A 22,281-nucleotide genomic window follows, 5' to 3' on the forward strand; every position below is an offset into this window, starting at 1 on the left:
TATTTGCTTTTAAACTAAATCTCTTTTCTCCTCAGGTTCAGATGGTTTAGAGTGAACTCCTGTAGACTGGATCATCTGCTGTTCTGTATGTATATATACACATAAATCTCTTTTCCACCGACGGCCGACATGGCCACTCAGATTCCTTATATACTGTATATATTAATGTACTTGTCAATAAAAAATGATTCTGATGTAAGTCTGTATTGCAGTTTATTCATGTGGTGAATCCAGTAGTAAAAGTTGTTAACTTTATACAAAAAAGGGAACTCCAGCACTTCATTACGTTCCTGGAGGAAACAGATGCTGATCACCAGGACTAACTTTACCACTCTTGTGTCCGCTGTGTGTTGCAAAGTGTGTGGGAGCTCAAAGAGGAGATTACTGCATTTTTTTGAGTCCGTTGGAAAATCCGACGAATTTCCTGAGTTGAATGACGAGAACTGGCTTTGCGACTTTGTGTTTGCTGTGGACATCATTTCCCACATGAAAGTGCTGAACGTGAAGCAACAGGGGAATGATCAGTGTGTGCACAACATGCACACAAATGGGAGAGCCTTCAAATCCAAGCGGACTTTATTCTCCAGACAAATTTCAAGCAAATCTTTTGCTCATTTTGTCACACTACAGCAAACACGTGACCTCCAACTGGAACTGATCGATCTTCAGTCTGACTCCATCTTAAAAGAAGAAGTTTAACTCTCTTAAACTGAACAAATTTTATGTTTCACTCAATGAAGCCACGTTTCCAAACCTCCGGAGGATGGCACTGAAGATGCTGGCGTAGGTTGGCGCTACGTGTTTGAGCAGATTATGGTTCCTATCCCACCTATCCCACCTGAAGCCTGCGTAACAGAGGCATTACATCCAGGACGGTGACAAGCCCACCTAAAAACGGGAGGTGTAACAGCTGGCTCTCTGGTGCAGTCACAACCATCTGGAGCTGAACATGCTCAGCACAGTGTCCACTGTGGACTCTTTCAGGTTCAGACCTGCCGCTGTGAAACAACCCTGAAACTAAACACTCACTGTGAAAAAAAAGTATATATATATATATATATATATATATACACACACACACCTTTTTTTTTTACATTTTTGTATTTAAATGATCATCTACGCACACTCTATAGACTGGTATAGTAAAGACGCATTTTTGTAGGCCAACCCGGAAAAATGGCGCCGGTGGTTCCTACAAAAATCCGCCTATGGGATTTTTGCATTGGATTTTGGATCATTGCAGAAAATAAGCTCTGTGTCAAACACACGTCTGATGCGTTGCTGTTTTGTTCAGCTGGATAATCTTTACAGATGAACATCATTTATATGAAGTTTGAAGAGTTAATGCAGCCCAGAGAAGTAAAAAGCTAACGTTATGTGCTAGCGAACTACACCACGGTCGGTCTATAATGACTGTTATGCTTCATCGATCTAATCATCAGATTTGACAAGATAGCTAAACGTTAGCTTAATAAGTTGTTTATTTACCTAATATTTACAAGAGCACTGAAAAACATGACTAGAGGCTGTAAGGAGGATTAGGGAGAGAGTCTCCATGACGACCACTGTAGTCTCAGTTAGCTACTTGTTAGCAATCGCCGTTTTAAGTACGCGTAAAAACTTTAAAATTCACAAGTGTGGTCTTAGCTAACGTAGTTTATCTCGTCTAACAAAACGTCAACATCTCTCCAGCTTGTGTTAACCACAGACCTTATTTCAGGCGTCTAAACACAAATACATTCAAAATCCATATTGACTTTTAGAGGTTAGAACCACGGCGCTAACATGCTAACTCACTTCCTGGTTTTAGGACTCAAAACTACACCAGTCTATAATGTAAATACTGTAAAGATAACTACCTCATGTTTACTTCATCATCCTTTTGCACTACTCTACCACTGCACTATTATCTTATTTAGTCTTGTACATATTAGTCTTTTATTGTTAATATTTAATGTTTACATTGTACAGAGAGCACAGTCTACTGAAGTTAAATTACTTGTATGAAACATACCTGAACAATGAAACTGATTCTGATGCTCGTTTGTTTTCAGTTTGAGGCGCACATGTCCATCGGACTCACTCACCCACCACATAATCACCACAGCACTGAGCCTTCACTCAACAACACCCGCCTTTTCAAAGAAGCTTTTAATGTGTGATTGTGATGTGTGCTCTGTTTGTCCTTGATGTTGTCTTGTTTTATGTGCAATGTTGTTTGTCCTCAATGTTCTGACCCCCCCCTCTATCCTATTCTTCTTTCTGCATCTCGTCCCATCTCCCCCATCCCATTTTCAAGCCCAGCACAGTTTAGCAGATGGCTGTTCCGTCATGATCCGGGTCTGCTGAAGATTTCTGCCTGTTAAAAGGACGTTTTTTCTTGCCACGCTATGACGGATTAAGCTGGGCTCTTGTAATATAGCCATCAGTAAGGTCCTTTACCTGCTTTTTGTAAACATAACAATGAGCATGGTCTTGTTACCTGCCCTTTTGTTAATGTTAACAGACAAACAGTAAGGTCCTTTACCTGCTTTTGTAAACTGTCTCGAGATAACGCCTGTTATGAATTGAGGCTATATAAATAAAGATTGATTGATTGACTCACCATAAGTCTGTTAAGTCATTTTATAGCTGTTTGTGTCACAACAGACTCACCTCACTCGTTTATAAAGATCACTGCTTATCTGTTTTTTATTGCCATTCTTAAAAGGCTGATCTAGGAACAGGTTTTTATTGTCGTTTGCACTTTTTGTACTGTGAAGCACTTTATCTTCGGATTTAAGGTGACATATTCTCCCCTTTTTAAACCTGTGGTCTAAATTAAACATCAGTATTTCTGAGCTTTGGTCCAAATATAACATGAATCAATCAGAGGAGGTTTGTGACCCTGTAGAAACCAGCTCTCTCAGAACGCTCCGTTTTGGTGTGCGTGTCTCTTTAAATGAAATAAGCCCCGCCCCCTGAGTTTTCCCAATAGACATCTCTCCTCTGTAAAGAGAATAAAAATGGCAGACCGGCACAAAAGTTTTGCTTTAGGCTGGAGGTGGAGTCCACGGGAGGAAATACAAAGGGAGGGGACTTTCTTACCAGAATTCAACTTGTGATGTCACAAACTTGGAAACAATGTCCCTTTTAGAATGACCCAAAGAAAAACTACAGAAGTGAGAACTGTTTTTTAAACAGTTTGATTTCTCTTGAGCTGATTCACGTTCTTCTCTTTGCTCCTTTCCGCTTTGTCACTTCTCATTGATCTGGTTTTATTTCTTATCGATAATTGATCTGAAAAACGACATAAAACACTATAGAGATTATATAAAACAACAAGTAACAGTTAAAGTCTAATGACCAACACAGGTTAACGAGGGTCACAGAGGAGAAATAAAAACAGTAGTTGGGATAGTTTACTCCGTGTCCTTACGAGTAAAAAACTACCGACATCACTTCTTTATCCACTCTGTTTTTTAATTCATATGTATTTTAATTTTTATGCACAGCTACAGATCAATATATTATAATCAATTTAAAATGAATAACAGTGATGAGGTCTGACTGTCATTGTGTAGTTCATGGAAGCTCCACTAGATGGTGGTCATGAGCTTTGTGTTAAAAAGAAGCAGATAATGTAATGAATCATCATGGCACTGGACAGAGTTTGTTCAAGAGAGAGACCAATATGTCCGCCTGTTGTCAGTCAAAGTGACACTGAACATTACAACCAATAATCAATTTATGTGTGGCTCAAAATGTCAACACTATGGTGTATCACAAATAAATGTACTATAGCTGTCAATGTCTACAAAGGCCAACAAATACGACTTGATAGAGGAAGGTTCCCTGTTTATATCGAGAAAAAACCTTTTTATTTTTCAAGTTAAAATCCTAAATGATGCTCATTAAAACTGTTTTTAAGTCCTGCATGTGAAAAGTGAAACACAGATGTTTAAGATGAGACTGTTAAATTTTCCTCGACTAAATCAGGAACAGTTGTATCATAAATCTGAATGGTCTCGTTGTTGCCGTGTTATTTTCTTTGGTTTTATTTTGAAATCCGTGACCTCAGCTTGATTGTTAAAGCTGAGACAAAATCCAAAGGAGGGACGAAAGAGTTCCTTCTCTTTATCCGACACCCTTTTCCATCAGACTAGTTATAAATGGAGTCTTCACAGAAAGTTAGTGTCTCGGACACGGGCAGATAAAAAGAGGTTTAAATAAACAAAAAAGGTAAAAACTCACCGACATAAATCCAAAATGTTCCAAAAAGAAGAAGAAACCAAGAAAATCCAGATGAGACCAAACGACGGGCTCAGACTACACATGACAAACACAATGAACTGACAACACGAGGGGAGGAACACAGAGACTAAATAGACCTGGGCTAATCAGACACAGGTGAGACGAGTAAGACAGGTGAGGACAATCAGGTGTTGATAAGTGAAATAAACAATTTATGTCATAAAAAAGATCTATCAATGGAAGAACATGTCAAGTTCAATAGCCTCCAATCTGACTTGGATAATTTATACTTGGAAAAAGCAAAAGGGGCTTTTGTACGTTCTCGAGCTCGTTGGTTCGAGGAAGGTGAAAAAAATTCTTCATATTTTTTTAATTTGGAAAAGCACAGACAAGCAAAAAAGAAAATTGGGAAGTTAAACATCAATGATGTAATTATAGACACGAAAGACCGAGTTGAGAAAGAAATAGGAGATTTTTACAGTAATTTATACAAATCAAATCTTTCGGAAGAAAGCTGTGCTCCACTTTTTCAAAGAATAAATGAACATAAGAAAGTGATGGATGCTGATTTTAAGCTTTGGAGGAGGATCTCAAAATTGAAGAATTAGATGATGCAATTTTGCGGATGTCTAAAGAGAAGTCACCAGGTGTTGATGGTTTAACCGTTGAATTTTATATATTGTTTTGGAAAGATATCAGAGAGATGTTGTACAATGCTTTTATAGACTGTATATCATCTGGGCATCTGTCACCAACTATGAAGCAGGGGCTGATCACCCTCATCCCAAAACCTAATAAGAATACACTTCTACTGGACAACTGGAGGCCAATAACCTTGTTATGCAATGATTATAAATTACTAGCACATGTATACTCTGACCGTTTAGATGGGGTTTTAACCGAGTTAGTTGATGAATGTCAGTCCGCTTTTGTGAAGGGTAGAAATATTCATAACCACACCAGACTGATACTTGATATGTTAGACTACAACGATTTTATTAGTACAGAAAGTTATGTGTTATTTCTAGATTTCTACAAGGCCTTTGATAGCGTTGAACAGCCCTTTCTGTTGAAAGCGTTACACGTTTTAGGTTTTGAAGACAAGTTCTGTAGCATCATTAAGATGCTCTAAACTGACATATACAGCTGTGTTTCCCTGAACCCTGGAATGACCCCGGGTCACATCCCCGGGTTAAGTGTCTGTTTATTTTCTGTTTTCCTCATGTATCATGTCCTGTGCTTGTTTTACCTGTCACTCACCCTGTGTCTCGTTTCAGGTCTGTTGGCTGCATGCCCTTCCCTCAGTGTGTCTCAGCCTGCTGATTACCTGATGTGTCTCACCTGTGTCTTAACTCCACCCCCTGTTCAGTATTTAATGTCTGTCTCCCCTTCACTCTGTGCCAGTTCGTCTTGTCTCTTTAGTAGCAGCGTCCCAGCATTCCTAGTATCTTGATTCTTGTTCTGACCCCCGTGTGTTTTTGGATTCCTGTTTTTGCATGTCGATTCTGAACCTTTGCTTCCTTGGACTGATTCCCGTGTACCGAACCCTGACGGGATTAAACGTCTTTGAGAAACTGTTTTTGCCTACCGAGTCGTGCATTTGGGTCTCTTTGTGTGTTCGTGACAGTACGAACTGGCCAAAGATGGACCCAGCCGACTCGGATCCTGTGTTCGGCGCCATTCATGCGCAGGGCAAACGTCTTGCCCAACAGGACCAGCAGATCAACGTCCTCTACCTGCAAGTAAAGGAGCTGACTGATCGGCAGGAGTCAGTGATGTCCGGCATCAGCTCTCAGATGAACACTTTGATGCAGATGGTACAAGCCAGTTCTGTATCTCAGGTCGTGGTACAGAACGTTCCAGAAGCCAACCCGGAGACGGCTGCAGTGAATCCGCCGCCAGCAGTCATGGCTGCCCCTCCAGTTAACCTCTGGTTGCAGTTATCCCAACCGGAGAGGTTTTCCGGAGATTGGAGAACTCCAGTCCGCCTCGTTCCCTTCTGATCGTGCCAAGGTTGCCTTCATCATCTCTCATTTAAAGGGGAGAGCCGAGGCATGGGCAACAGCCGAATGGGGCCGGAGATCACCGGTTTGAGAGACTTTGTCAGTGTTTTCTAGAACCTTCAGCCAGGTGTTTCAGCACACCGCTCCTGGTTGTGAAGCCGCCCGAGCCTTAGTCCGGCTTCGGCAGGGGTCAAGACGAGTAACCGACTACGCCATTGAATTCGGTACGTTGGCTGCAGAGAGCGACTGGAACCCTGCTGCCTTGTTCGACGCTTTTCTGGTTATTCCCATAGTGCAGATCACAGGGCGGTCAGCAGCAGCGAAGTCTTTGTATGCCTCCGACACCCGAAGAACAGAGAGGTCAGGAAGTTCCCCATGAAGGCCTTTGTACAGTTTACTCCTGTATTTTAGAACACACACACACACACACACACACACACACACACACACACACACACACACACACACACACACACACACACACACACACACACACACACACACACACACACTTAAAATCTGCAACAGAGTACTACATTCTGCTTGAGGGGAAGAGCATTCTGGAAATACAATACAATAACAGGTCATCTGAATTAAAGGGATATTTCACCCATGTACATGAAGCTGTGCATCATTAGAAACATGGTAGTAGTGTTGAATGGTCGTGAATCCAGCCCTCATTTTGATCCTGAGACGAGAAAAACATGTTTTTCTTTGCCTGGAAGTTTTCTTCATGTGATGCAATATGACGCTTTTTGCTCTCAGGGCATTTACACAAATCAAGTGACAAAAAATTGGCCAAAATTTGCCCCATTCAAAGCAGATGGCAAAATTTGAAATCCTCGAGTGTAACTGCCAAAAACTTCAGTTTTGGAAACATATTTGTAAATCGCCATCCTGAAGTCATTGTTGCTCGCATATATAAACAAAATACATCAAAATAAAGCTCTGAGTGTCCTCTCACTCATAAAGCAAAAAATAAAAACATAAAATGTTCCTGTCTCCCAGGAGAGACATTTGTTTGACAGTCACGCACCACATACACACACATTGGCCTCTCACTCTAACTGATGTCCAGAATTTCCCAGTATTCACTCATGTGTTGAAATTGCCACTGTGGTCACAGTCTGAATGCTAGATGAAAATACAATACATCAAAACGTGCGCCTATTTGTTATGTCGCTCACAGTCCAAACGGATCGGTGATATCATGTTTAGTTTTCAAGATATTTGAGGTTTTGCGAGCAGTGGTAAGCCCATTCAAATACATTGATGGAATGTTCTGGCAGATCAAAGCTGAATGTCAACCAATCAGTGAGCAGCTTATCAGAGTTAGTTTAGAGTGGGACAGAGTTCTGTCTTAGCTGTTAGATGGCACCATGCTTACTGCTGTCCCACACATGCACACACACACAGACACTCACGCACACACGGCAACCACCCTCACAATTTCTGCAGGAATTGTCTAGTTAAAAGCTGTTATTTGAACACTCTCGTCGTCCTTTAACGTCCGGACGGACGCTACAATATGCTGATGTGCACGGAGTGAAGTGAGCCGTGATTTTCAAAACCCCATCGCAACCTGTAGCGACTCCAAGCCCTATTGTCGCTGGAGAGGAAAACCCTGGGTTCGGTTTATTTGTATGACGCGCTGCTCGGCTGTCACAGAAGCACAGACTTCAACCAAATGCGGTTTTGTGGCATTTAATTAAAAGAGTGTGGTTGGTTCACATACATACATCGCTGCCATGGAGACCAAACCGTACTGGCGCCTGTGACTGGCATTGCCACGGTTCGCTCTCTGTTTTGTAGATTATTGATGATTATTGTTTCACTATATGTGATCTTAGCAGCCCAGATGACAAATGGAAGTGTCCTGGCTTTACTAACCTATGATCGGGACTCTTTATTTCGTATCAAAGAGTCATTGGAGGACATGTTTCATACCTGGGACCGTTACAAACAGGCATTTCTGCCTCCGTTTGAAATCGATCCCGTCTCACCTGACTACTTGGTGCTGTATCGGGTGCCGGGTAGGACCCGCAGGAGATCCAGAAAAAGGGGCTCTCGGTCCGGTATCCAAGTGAAGCGAGGGCGTGCTGCGGCGCACGGGGGCTCCGTCGGTTCCTGCGCCGGATTCCTCTCCTCGATGTGTGCGTCAGCGTGTCCTCGCTGCCGCCTGCCCGCACTTCAACAACTGTCCTGGACCCTTCACAGTGCTGGAGCCATGGTCAGGGGTTTTCATCGCCATCGCCTACTTCCGTGTTTATGCCGGCTTTTCCAGCATGGACCAGCTGGAGCTCACGTGACCGCTGGATGTGCCTTCGTCCAGTCCCGCTCCGCAACACGGACACTACCTCCGAGACGTCAATCCATGTCGGCCTATTGGATGCTCGTTCAATGTGACTCCGACACTTTCAAGAGTCAACTGGGGACGTTTTTATTTGTCCAGGCTTTTGGTTGGTCTCTTTTAGGGCTGCTATGATCTCTGTACTGTCTGTTTGTTGCTTGTGATGTTTTAAACCCTGTTTGTGAAGCACTTTGCACCTGCCTGCGAAAAGTGCTATATAAATAAATTTTACTTACTTTACTTACATCATTGCAGATCAGTGTACACGTTTATGGATGTATTCCAGTGCTGAATGAATGAAGCGAACGGTCAACAAAAACTACAGCAACCACCCTAAAAGAGAGGCTTGCCACCCCAGCTGCCACCCCAGTAGGCAGCAACGAAAAAAAAAAAAAAAGTTACGGCCAATTTCCCGATTTACGAGCGTGAAACTCCAATGTCCGACTGCCGCGAATGCAGCAGTCAGAGCAGCCAATCACAGAGACTGATTTGTTTTTTTTTAAATAAAGCGAGGGATCCACTGAGCTGGTAGTCCGGAGGAAAGACGACACGGAGGGAAGAAGACACGGAGGGAAGAAGACACGGAGGAAAGAAGACACGGAGGAACGAGGTAAAAACGGATTAACAATCTATCAAGAAATGAAATTACAATTTAAAAAAAAGTGCAAGTATAGTTGCAATGCTGATTTTAAGATGATGAAAATGTTGAAGAAAGTTATTTGGCTAACTATACCTGTAATGTTAGCTAGCTCTGACGTTAAAGTAGGCTACTCAAGCTAATATTGATTCAACTTCTGTCAAGGAAAACATTGTTAAGTTGCTTTGAATTTTACAGAAATGAAGAGGAAAGGTAGCATCTTTAGTTTTTTCTCACCGAAGAAAAAGGCGGGAGAAAATTAACAGCTGAGCCAGGTAGACGGAGAAGATGAGGTGGAAGGAGAAAGAGAACAGCAGAACAAAGTGGATGGAGAGAGAAAAGAGGAGGAAGGAGAAAGAGAACAGCAACAGAAACGTGACTGAGACAGAATACAAAGCCAAGGCGACCAGCAGGGACAGGAGGAGGGAGAGCACCACAGAGGTGAAGCTATGGAGGGAGAGCATCACCAAGATGAGAAGGCAGAAAATCAGAGACAAGATAAGGAGCAGGGCTCAGACAGTGAAAGGGAAAGGAGAGTGCCTGAACCATCACCAACCATCTCCAGTCGAGCTGGTCCACATGGTATGGAAATGGTATACTAAGTTACATAAGAATAAAAACTAATGACAAAATGGACATTTTGCTTTAAGGTGTTTTAAGAGAGATTGCTTAAAGTTTTTTCAAATAAATATAAATACTCGTTTGCTTGAATAGAAATAATTGGGAAAACTTGAAAGTGTGATGAGATGGGGACAGAGTCTGAATATTTTGTACAATGTATTTTTGATTTATTGCTCAGATTAAATTCCAAATTAATGAAATGAACCTAATAGCACTCTCCCGGGAAAAAAATGTTAGTCTTAACACATCTGGATGGTTATAACTAATGACAGTTCCAAATTGATTATCTTTTTACTATCTGCTACATTGTGTAATTAGTTTAGATGTAATGTAATTTAAATCTTTCCTCCTCTCCATCTTCTAGACATATCCAAGTCCAGGTGTGAGGTGCCAGTGCAGCCAATCCGAGAGAGTTTCCCTCAGACCCTCCAGGGAGGAGCAAGGAGAAGTTTCCACAGTAACTGGTACAAATCTCATCCCTGGTTAGAATACTCGCACTCCAAAGATGCAGCTTACTGTTTTGCTTGTAGGCATTTTTCCCTCCCCGATGCCCCAAGAACTGTTTTCACCTCATCTGAGGGATATCGTAACTGGAAAAAGGCTAGAATGAAAGACAGCGGTTTCTGTTCTCATGCCAGATCTGAAGGCCATGTAAATTAAATGTTTGCATGGACAGAGAACAAGAAAAGTGTGGATAAAAATATCTCAATGATTGGACTAATGGATGAGCAGAAAATGAAGCAGGTGGCTGAAAATCAGCGAGGTCACAGGGAGTCTTCTGATTCTGATAAAAAGGCTGTTTTTCTGTCTATGTTAGACTTGCTGGGTAACCATAACCCCATCATTAAAAAAAGTCTTGAACATCAAGCTAAAAATGCTAAATACACCAGTAAAACGATACAGAATGAAATACTCGAGTGCCTGGCTGCAATGGTCAAAGAGGAAATCATTCAGGAAGTTAAAACAAGCAAGCAGTTTTCAGTTATTGTTGACGAAACCAAAGATGTTCAGAAAAAAGAGCGAATGTCATATGTTCTGAGATATTTTTACAACGGTGTGGTTCATGAGAGCTTTCTGGAGTTGGAAGTTGCCGAACACGTGGATGCTGCTACCTTAACTGAAAAGATTATAGGCTTCTTTGAGAAGCATTGGCTGGAATACAAAAACAACCTTGTAGGTCAGGGCTACGATGGCGCGGCAGTGATGCAGGTGTTCAAGCAAAAATAAAAGAAGTAGCCAAACACGCCTTCTATGTTCACTGTAGTGCACACTGCTTGAACTTAGTTATAGTAGACGCTGTAAAGAGTGTGGCAGATGCAGGAAACTTCTTCTCATTATTGGAGCGACTGTATGTATTTATGCCTGGGTCTTATGTACACAACAAATGGCTGGAAGTGCAGCGGGAGATGTTTGATGGTGCACCAAGGGAGCTCCAACAGCTTAGTGATACACGTTGGGCCTGTAGGCACATGGCATGTCGCAATGTTATGGACAGATTGCCTGCAATAGTACATGTGCTTGAAGAGATCGCATCGGAAAACCATCCGCAAAGAGCTGTTGAAGCCAGAGGGATATTGGCTCAAATTGATCAGAAGTTTGCTGGATCTCTTGTTCTGTTCAGAAAGGTCCTGAGTGACTCCAAATATTTATGAGACATGCTCCAGTCTAAAACAGTGGACTACGCTAAGGCTGTTGAACTTATTAAACCACTTAAAGAGACACTGGTCCAGTACCGTAGTCAAGCCTCTTTTGAGGAAATGTGGAGTGAAACACTTGAGTTATGTCAACAAAGTAACATTGATATAACTCAGCGAAAACCAAAGAGGCTAAGACAGACAACAAAGATGCTTCAGGATACTGTCGTCCACTCCACCTTGGGACAGCATGTAGTGCCAGATAGCAAACACACTGTTTGTGTTTCTGTGTACTATCCAGTTCTGGATAACATGATTGGTGAAATAGGAAGACGATTTTCTAACACAAATTGTAATATCATGCAGGGTGTCCAGGCACTACATCCATCAAGTCCAACTTTTTTGAGAGAGGATGTGGTTCTATTATTGGCTGAAGCTTATGAGTCAAATATGGAGGATCTCAAACACGAGTTACATCAGACGAGGAGGGTGTTAGAAAGAAAAAAGGGGGAAAGGAGAGTCCTACTACTCTAATGGAGTTCACTCAGTTTTTGGACCCATACCAGGATGTTTTTTATGAGTTATTCAGGTTGTGTAAAATAGCGGTTGTTTTACCTGTGAGCAGTGCATCCTGTGAACAAAGTTTTTCATCTCTCAGGCTCATTAAGACTTATTTGCGATCTACTATGACAGAAAAGAGACTATCAAGTTTGTCTGTACTCAGCATTGAATGAAAACGCACCAAAGCATTAGATCTAGATAGATTTGTAAATTCAGCTGTTATATGACAACTTCAGGTTCTGCTCACTGGTGTGAATCCTGCTGAACATGAAGCAGTGTTGTTATTGTTGTTTTTGTTAATATACAGTATTAAACTGTCTAACAGCCTGTGTGAACTTTCAAAATGTTTTTGTACTTTTTCAGACTGGGAACAAATTGTATTTTTATGTGACTTCTTTTGAGGTTTGTAACTCTGTGAGCCTTTTTTGTAATTTGTTGATAGAGCAGCTTAGATTTACATGCATGAAACCTTTTATGCCACCTCAACTGCTGTGAATATTGTACATACTGTACCATTCAATATTTTTCATCACTTTATCAGTTACCTCTTCTGTAGAAAAAATAGTTGAATCTAGTGAGGGACACATTGGGAGAATTTAAACAATAAAAGCGATGTGCAGTACTTTTAGTGCTATGACCCATTTATTTCCACAGTATATTTATACCCACCTTAGTACAGCTCAGTCCATAGATCTTCATGGGCAAGTTTCTCTGACACAGTCAAAAACGGTTTGCTTGCCCTCGAACACATCTGCCACTCATCACCTGTGTCTCACCTTACTGCCTTTCCTGTGATAATACCCGACCAAATGTTCTCATACTTTTGTCTCCTATTAAGTGAGATCAAAATGTAACTGTTTCTCATGAAACCTCAAATGCAAGACATTAATTGTGTAAGATGAAGTTGGTCTGTGTGAGTATGTAAATGGAAGCCCCTGTCCTTTTATAGTGTACATACTATTTCTCATCAAACTATAATAACTGTGATTGCATAAAGTATGTCTGCCACATGTTGCCACCCCTAAAAATTTCCTGCCCCCTCTTGCCACCCCATAAATTTTTTTCTAGATCTGCCCCTGCTCAAAACCCATCGAGAAGCCCATCCTAGACAACCGATCGAAATACGATGCGCAGTCTATGGATTGGATATGAATGGATTGTTCTGGAATGACAGCCGGTGAAAACACGTGGAGGATTCGGGGGCTCCTGTGAACGAGGTAATGACGTCTCTTTCTCATCTAAAGTTTGAAACAGGGGAAACTTTGTTGCTTTGTTCTTTTGATTTAGTTCAGAGTGCACTTTATCAAGCGAGAGACACGAGTGAGACCTGAAGCTGCATTCAGGTGGTGTCGGGGACACACATACACATACACACACACACACACACACACACACACACATACACACACACACACATACACACATACACACACACACACACACACACACACACACAAAAAAAAACAGTTTCCGAGTTGTAAAATCTACAGAAACCTGCTCAAGTCGGAACAATAACCTCAATAATTAGATGCCCGACTTGCAGACATTTTTTTCACCAACTTGGGGGGCAAAACATGTTTTATGTTAAGATGTGTTATATTTTAATTAACCCTTTATTGTGAAAATACATGGCCTAGAAAAAACTAGTTTTTTAAGATGATTTACAAAACTAATATGACGATGTTAGGGCTGTAATGTCAGGGTGTGGATAGGCCTAACAGGCCTTGTTCACATTGCACCTTTAAAGAGCATATTGCAGGTTAAATAAAGTTTAAATTAACACTTCATGTTGTCAGATAAGGGCTGTAGAATAAGTACAGCAATTTTCTGTATGTTCTTCAACACATAAGTGCTCTTTTGTGCTGATCCAGATTGTATACAGTATACATTGTTTACAGGCAGATCAGGTCTGACCACAGTTTGTAATGTCAGTCAACTCAGATTTTGGATGGCAGTCTGTACAAAGCCTTAGTGTGTGTGTGTGTGGCTGTGCACACCTTAAACGTTTTAATCACTTCCAGGGACAATGGGGGTCCGACAGTTTAAAAAGAGCATCTCGTTTCTGCTAACGGGTTTGCTGCTCAAACTTTCCTCTTTGTCCTTCACAGGTCTAACTCCCTCCTGACGTCCAAGCAAGCTGAAAACCCTTTACTCCAGCAGTGTGGAAGCTGTCCTGTTTGGATCGATATTTCTCTGGGTGTTAAACCTGCGTTGGTTCACTTCAAACAGACGATGAATCCGGCGGGTCTTCTTCAAGAGAGAATGACACTTAAATCATTTGCACCGTTTCTGGTAAATGATCTTACTGAATGATCTCAGCAGGGGTTCACGTTTGGCATTTCTCCTCTTCAACATTTCTTTCTGTTTGTTCTGAATGATTCTTTTTCACATTTACAAACAGACAAACTTTTTTCCTCTTCACAGATCCTTCTGCTGAATGTTATCACCAGTCAAACTCACTCGTGTGAACCATACACCTATATGACACCTAATGGATGCTGTCCTATGTGTAAACCTGGTAAGATCCTTGTGAACGTTAAAGAAACATAAATGTAAGTTTGTCAGGTTAGAGATGCATCTTAATCTTCTGTCTCTGTTTCTGAGAAGTTAACTTAGGACACGATATCCCCGCTAACGTAACAGTTACTACAGGAGGAGCGTTCATGTTCACTCGGTAAAAAAGACAACTCCTTCTCTTCTGACGGTTCAAGAAGAAAAATGACTTCATGATTTGTTTCAAACAGGACAGCGAGTTCATGAAAACTGCACAGAGTTCGTGACTTTTGACTGTGATCCCTGCACTAACGGGACCTTCATGGACGATTGGAATCCTCTTCCAGAGTGCAACAACTGTACAGAGTGTGATGAAGGTAAATCTCCAACATGATTATAAAACTAAAGCAGAAACTGAATCCACACAATAAAGATCAGAACATGTTACTAAGAGAGCCGTCCTCAGTCTGATGATCATCAGACAATCTGACCTGAGTGTTTGTGTCCACAGCTGCTGGTCTGAGGACGAAGACGTCGTGTACGACAGTATCAGACACAGTTTGTGGACCTGTAGAAGGGTTTTACTGCTCAGAGTCTAAGAAGGACGACTGTGTGAAAGCAACGAACCACACACGTTGTAAACCAGGAGAATACATCAGCATAAACGGTGAGTGAAACACATTTCACTTCATCTCAGAGACTCTGACATTCTTTACAGACTCTTGTTTTTTTTAGCCACAATCACAGATCACACGTCATCAAAACTGTTGTTTTTAAATCACTCTCCAAAACCTGCATCACAAAGATGTGATGAAGGCGGAGCTTAGTTACAGAGCTTCCTGACTCCAGTCTTTATGCTAAGATATGCTAACCTGGTTCTTACTGCAGCTGTGTGCTGATAAACACAAACCTCCACCTGTCATGATGGAACATTTAAATAACTCTTCATGAACACGTATGACGGACTGTGCTCATGTCCAAACAGCCGTGAAATAAATGGTCTTGTAGCATGTATAATGCTGCAATTTAGTAATGTAATCGTAAAGTAAAAAATGTAAAGCTAGTATATAGAAGATTCTAGGCTGACTAGGAGGAAAAATGGGGTGCTCAATGAAATACAGACACAATATTGCAGTGCTTAATGAAATTGTATTTTGTACAGTGCAGGTGTGGAAAACAATTATTTACAATTTATACAAAGTGTACCAAGAGTTGCAACGATAACTGATATAGTTCACACAATGCCGGTTCCTTCAGCACCGACGGAGATTCACATAGTTTCTTTTTGGGTTCTCTTCTGTAAGCTCGCCATCCGATTTCCCCGGACCTGGCCTGGGTAAAGCAGGACCATGCATTACATTCAAAATATTGTTCAATGTTGTTATTTAAACAAGATACAGTATGCTGCTCAAAACAATCAAATGAGTACTCTTTAAAAAACACGTCTGTAACTTGTTCAAGACATTATATACATTTTGTATAAATGACATTAAATGTTCATATGTTTAACGGTGGTTTTGCATTTTAAGTGCAAAACCAGTACACCCAGCGCCAGCACCGGCATACTGGTTCACATTACACATAGCATGTTTAGCATGTTAGCTCATAGAACTCACCAGTTCCGCTCAAACAACAAAGAACCCGTCACAGTGGAGGTCACACACGGCAATAGAGGCATCTGAGGAGGTTGATAGGCATGACAGTGAACAATTGGATCAATACCAGAATAAATATTGTCGGACCATCGCCTACCTGCAGCAGCACGAGCGTCGGTCGGGTCCACACTCATGCTGTCAGTGCGGGCGCGGCCATTTTGAACGGGATTTAATCGCTTTGAAATCTCGCAGTATGTTTAAAATCGCGAGATTTCGGACGGAGCGCGAGTCTTTCCTGTGTTTTCAAATGTAAGCCCATCAGCATATGGTCACTCACAGAGGTGCAGGAAGCCATTGATGAATATCAAAGAGAGCATCAAGTGAACAAGTCCAACACAGCCAGGAGACACGTCGTCCAAGTAGCCACGGCCGTTACAGCTGTTGACCCACCGGAACCAGAACCCGATCATCTCCAGGTGAACACAACCAAATACACACCCTCTAACCCAGTTAAGCCAGTTGATGCACCTACCTCAGATCCAAATGCTCTAGAACGTGTGCTCAGTATGTTGTACTATTTGTGATAAGTGGTTCATGTTGCATTTTGGTCATCTGTCGATCTATTCTTTTGCTGTTTTGAGAAGTTCAGAGGGGAGTATGTAGCCGAGTAAATATTTTTTGTTTTAAAATATTTTCCTATTTAAGTTGTGAACATTCCCAAAACATGTTTAGAGCTGTACGATCACTTTTCCTGTGCGTTTTTATTTACATGGAGAGTACTGTTTGTAAATAGGTTAATTGGTTCCGCATTACCTGTTGTAGCAGGGGGGGGGATTATTTTATGGGACACAAGAACGTATATGTGCGTTGAAGCTGCGCGTTCCCGCCATAAGAGGGACGGCTTTTGTACCGGTAAGACGTGTGAGATGCTCTCTTCCATTGTTTAAGCTAGCGATTATAAAAAGCTGTTTAATCTGTTTTAAACTGTACAAAGATGTAACGTGAACTTATTTTGTTTGTTTGTTTATGACGTTTGAAGTTAGTTTTGTCCGATGGAAGTGATGTTAAACTACGATAAAAACGTCGGACAATTTGCCTCATTTGCATATTTTCGCTCGCTGCAGGGAGAGAGACCTTACTGCTGTCCGTGTGTACGTGTGACATACCCTCTTGCTACGTTACAGAAAATAAACGTGTTGATCCTGATGCCTGCCTGAGTGTTCGCCTTCGTGAATGCCAGCGTCCATCTTAAGTCTGCTACACATACACACATACACACACACACACACACACACACACACACACACACACACACACACATATACAAAAAAAAACAGTTTCCGAGTTGTAAAATCTACAGAAACCTGCTCAAGTCGGAACAATAACCTCAATAATTAGATGCCCGACTTGCAGACATTTTTTTTAATCAACTTGGGGGGCAAAACATGTTTTATGTTAAGATGTGTTATAATATTTTAATTAACCCTTTATTGTGAAAATACATAGCCTAGAAAAAACTAGTTTTTTAAGGTGATTTACAAAACTAATATGACGATGTTAGGGCTGTAATGTCAGGGTGTGGATAGGCCTAACAGGCCTTGTTCACATTGCACCTTTAAAGAGCATATTGCAGGTTAAAAAAAGTTTAAATTAACACTTCATGTTGTCAGATAAGGGCTGTAGAATAAGTACAGCAATTTTCTGTATGTTCTTCAACACATAAGTGCTCTTTTGTGCTGATCCAGATTGTATACAGTATACATTGTTTACAGGCAGATCAGGTCTGACCACAGTTTGTAATGTCAGTCAGTCAACTCAGATTTTGGATGGCAGTCTGTACAAAGCCTTAGTGTGTGTGTGGCTGTGCACACCTTAAACGTTTTAATCACTTCCAGGGACAATGGGGGTCCGACAGTTTAAAAAGAGCATCTCGTTTCTGCTAACAGGTTTGCTGCTCAAACTTTCCTCTTTGTCCTTCACAGGTCTAACTCCCTCCTGACGTCCAAGCAAGCTGAAAACCCTTTACTCCAGCAGTGTGGAAGCTGTCCTGTTTGGATCGATATTTCTCTGGGTGTTAAACCTGCGTTGGTTCACTTCAAACAGACGATGAATCCGGCGGGTCTTCTTGAAGAGAGAATGACACTTAAATCATTTGCACCGTTTCTGGTAAATGATCTCAGCAGGGGTTCACGTTTGGCATTTCTCCTCTTCAACATTTCTTTCTGTTTGTTCTGAATGATTCTTTTTCACATTTACAAACAGACAAACTTTGACCTCTTCTCTCTTACATGGACTGGACTCTCTGTATTCATTTACACTTCTTTACTTTACACAGTTCGCGTCACAAATCCTTCTGCTGCATGTTATCACCAGTCAAACTGCTCCATGTCATAAAGACGAGTATCTGACACCTAATGGATGCTGTCCTATGTGTAAACCTGGTAAGATCCTTGTGAATGTTAAAGAAACATAAATGTAAGTTTGTCAGGTTAGAGATGCATCTTAATCTTCTGTCTCTGTTTCTGAGAAGTTAACTTAGGACACGATATCCCCGCTAACGTAACAGTTACTACAGGAGGAGCGTTCAAGTTCTCTCAGTAAAAAAGACAACTCCTTCTCTTCTGACGGTTCAAGAAGAAAAATGACTTCATGATTTGTTTCAAACAGGACTGAGAGTTCATGAAAACTGCACAGAGTTCATGACTTCTTCCTGTGATCCCTGCACTAACGGGACCTTCATGGACGATTGGAATCCTCTTCCAGAGTGCAACAACTGTACAGAGTGTGATGAAGGTAAATCTCTGACATGATTATAAAACTAAAGCAGAAACTGAATCCACACAATAAAGATCAGAACATGTTACTAAGAGAGCCGTCCTCAGTCTGATGATCATCAGACAATCTGACCTGAGTGTTTGTGTCCACAGCTGCTGGTCTGAGGACGAAGACGTCGTGTACGACAGTATCAGACACAGTTTGTGGACCTGTAGAAGGGTTTTACTGCTCAGAGCCGAAGAAGGACGACTGTGTGAAAGCAACGAATCACACACGTTGTAAACCAGGAGAATACATCAGCATAAACGGTGAGTGAAACACATTTCACTTCATCTCAGAGACTCTGACATTCTTTACAGACTCTCGTTTTTTTTTAGCCACAATCACAGATCACACGTCATCAAAACTGTTGTTTTTAAATCACTCTCCAAAACCGGCATCACAAAGATGTGATGAAGGCGGAGCTTAGTTACAGAGCTTCCTGACTCCAGTCTTTATGCTAAGATATGCTAACCTGGTTCTTACTGCAGCTGTGTGCTGATAAACACAAACCTCCACCTGTCAGCTGATGGAACATTTAAATAACTCTTCATGAACACGTATGACGGACTGTGCTCATGTCCAAACAGCCGTGAAATAAATGGTCTTGTAGCATGTATAATGCTGCAATTTAGTAATGTAATCGTAAAGTAAAAAATGTAAAGCTAGTATATAGAAGATTCTAGGCTGACTAGGAGGAAAAATGGGGTGCTCAATGAAATACAGACACAATATTGCAGTGCTTAATGAAATTGTATTTTGTACAGTGCAGGTGTGGAAAACAATTATTTACAATTTATACAAAGTGTACCAAGAGTTGCAACGATAACTGATATAGTTCACACAATGCCGGTTCCTTCAGCACCGACGGAGATTCACATAGTTTCTTTTTGGGTTCTCTTCTGTAAGCTCGCCATCCGATTTCCCCGGACCTGGCCTGGGTAAAGCAGGACCATGCATTACATTCAAAATATTGTTCAATGTTGTTATTTAAACAAGATACAGTATGCTGCTCAAAACAATCAAATGAGTACTCTTTAAAAAACACGTCTGTAACTTGTTCAAGACATTATATACATTTTGTATAAATGACATTAAATGTTCATATGTTTAACGGTGGTTTTGCATTTTAAGTACACCCAGCGCCAGCACCGGCATACTGGTTCACATTACACATAGCATGTTTAGCATGTTAGCTCATAGAACTCACCAGTTCCGCTCAAACAACAAAGAACCCGTCACAGTGGAGGTCACACACGGCAATAGAGGCATCTGAAGAGGTTGATAGGCATGACAGTGAACAATTGGATCAATACCAGAATAAATATTGTCGGACCATCGCCTACCTGCAGCAGCACGAGCGTCGGTCGGGTCCACACTCATGCTGTCAGTGCGGGCGCGGCCATTTTGAACGGGATTTAATCGCTTTGAAATCTCGCAGTATGTTTAAAATCGCGAGATTTCGGACGGAGCGCGATTAGGAGCAAAAACACCTGGGTCATATCTCATGTGTCCTGCATGTTTGTGTAGGAACGTCCTCCACAGACAACGAGTGCTCCACCTGCTCTGATGGAACATTTTCAAACGGGACGTCTCCGTCTTGTCAGAATCACACTGAGTGAGTGAAGCTTCACATCACACATGGACACACCTGAGTTCATGATCCTCCACATGTTCCTGTAATAACTCTCCCTCTGTCATTACAGGTGTGAATCAGAGGGTCGAAGCCTGTGGAGAGCAGGAACTAAGACAGAGGACGCTCTGTGTGGAGGACACGTGTCACACAGGACTGCACTGATCATCTTAAGTGTTGCACTCTTTGTAATTGGACTTGTGTGTTGTCTCGGATGGAAGTTCCTAAAAAAACCGAAGTAAGTTTTTCACTGTGACGATGAAACATGATCATGTTTAATGTTAATATTATGGTCTGTCTTATCATTCATTTGTTTTATTCCAGCAGGAGACAGTCAGTGCGCAACAAACATGTATGTTTTAAACTCTCTTGACTCTCAGTCTGTTTAATGTTCAATGATTAAAAATAAAGACTCATTTATTCATGTTTCTCTTACAGGCTCGTGTGACGTCAGAAGATTCATCTCAGACATCCGAAGAACTCAAAGAGTTGAAGGTAAGACAGCAGATCTCTGATCACGTTTACTGACTCTGTCCTCTTTTTACAGCTTTCCTTAATGTTTGCTTTAAACTCTTTTCTCCTCAGATTGAACACGTGTAGAGGGAATCGTCTCCAGGATCCTGTTCTGATCCAGCCTCTGCACCCTGACACATTTAGTCATTATCAATCATTTCCTCCAACGCCAACCTCCCTGACTCCAAACCTGAGGCCTGTAATACGAAGTGTGTTCAACGTATCCAGGGTTTCTTTGGGTTATCTGGTTTAACAAACTCTGGTGATCATCAGTCCTACGATGCCGATTATCAACCTGATCCGTCAACCCGGGGCTGCCAAGAGCGCTCTCACGTAAAAGGGGCGGAGTTAGCGTCATTTAACCAATCACAATCATCACCGCGTTTGCCGTCAGCAGATCGTCATATCTACAAACACTAAAAACGATATTAACAATATAAATACGTTAAGACAAACAGGCTGCAAAGAGACACAGCTGCAGGAAGAACAAAACAAAGTAAAATGAGTAAAAACTGCAGCTTATATTTGTCCCATCGTTAGTTCACCTTAGAACTGACTCTAATAACTCGTTTCTTCTCTGAACTGAATGTGCTGCTCTGACTCTTTAAAGTGGAGAAAAGCTTTTAGAAGTTAAACTGCAGCTCTGACCATCACAAACAGAGCAGCATGGACACATTCTACTTTAATGTAAATACAATTCAAAGCCACAAGAAAATATTCAGAATTGTTCATCTTCAACTAAAATGTTCCGGCGCTTTCTTCAGTCTCTGTTGAAGGATATCAGTGAAACATAATCAATAACTAAACGGACTATAGTCTAATGTAAAATCATGCGGGACACATGAAGTGTCCTCCCTCCTCTCCATCAGCTCCGGGAGCTCCACCATCTAAAGATCTGATTGGTCAGTGGGCGGAGCTTTTCAAAGTTTGATCTCTTATCTCCAACATGACCTGCTCCGGAGCAGGTCAGGTGTTCAGCATCAGTTACCATGGTGATATACCCAGGTAAAAAGTAATCGACCCTCGTAGGACTGAAAACCCAGAGTTAACCCTGAAGTGACCTCGCTAAACTCAAATCCTGCTTCGTAGTCCAGGCCTCAGTCTGGGACAGAGGGTGCGTAGTGCCAACTCAATCTGTCAGTATACAGTCTCTTCTTCTGTGCTGTGTACAGTTAGTACCTACTGTTCAGCAGA

General features: G+C 41.6%; 1 protein-coding gene and 1 long non-coding RNA gene across 4 annotated transcripts in view; both read left to right on the forward strand.

Moving 5' to 3' along the window:
- LOC306834105 (tumor necrosis factor receptor superfamily member 5-like) overlaps positions 1-22,281 on the forward strand; it is a 37,663-nt gene extending 15,382 nt beyond the window's left edge. The window contains exons 8-9 of one of the 3 annotated variants that reach the window (XR_013780443.1): positions 20,648-21,069; positions 21,160-22,281. Coding sequence is in view for 2 of the 3 variants with exons in the window: in XM_079359883.1 (XP_079216009.1) it covers positions 20,648-20,816 (169 nt within the window). In the remaining variant the exon portion in view is untranslated. Of the gene's footprint in view, positions 1-35; positions 2,247-20,647 lie in introns of those variants that run through there. The other 2 variants (XM_079359883.1, XM_079359882.1) reach the window with 2 other exon arrangements.
- On the forward strand, positions 13,193-14,616 carry LOC306834505. The gene is made up of 3 exons (XR_013780500.1): positions 13,193-13,256; positions 14,148-14,331; positions 14,464-14,616. It is a non-coding gene; the product is annotated as an uncharacterized lncRNA (long non-coding RNA).

Source organism: Symphodus melops, assembly GCF_947650265.1.
Source record: "Symphodus melops genome assembly, chromosome: 13".
In the NCBI taxonomy this organism is placed as follows: Eukaryota; Metazoa; Chordata; class Actinopteri; order Labriformes; family Labridae; genus Symphodus; species Symphodus melops.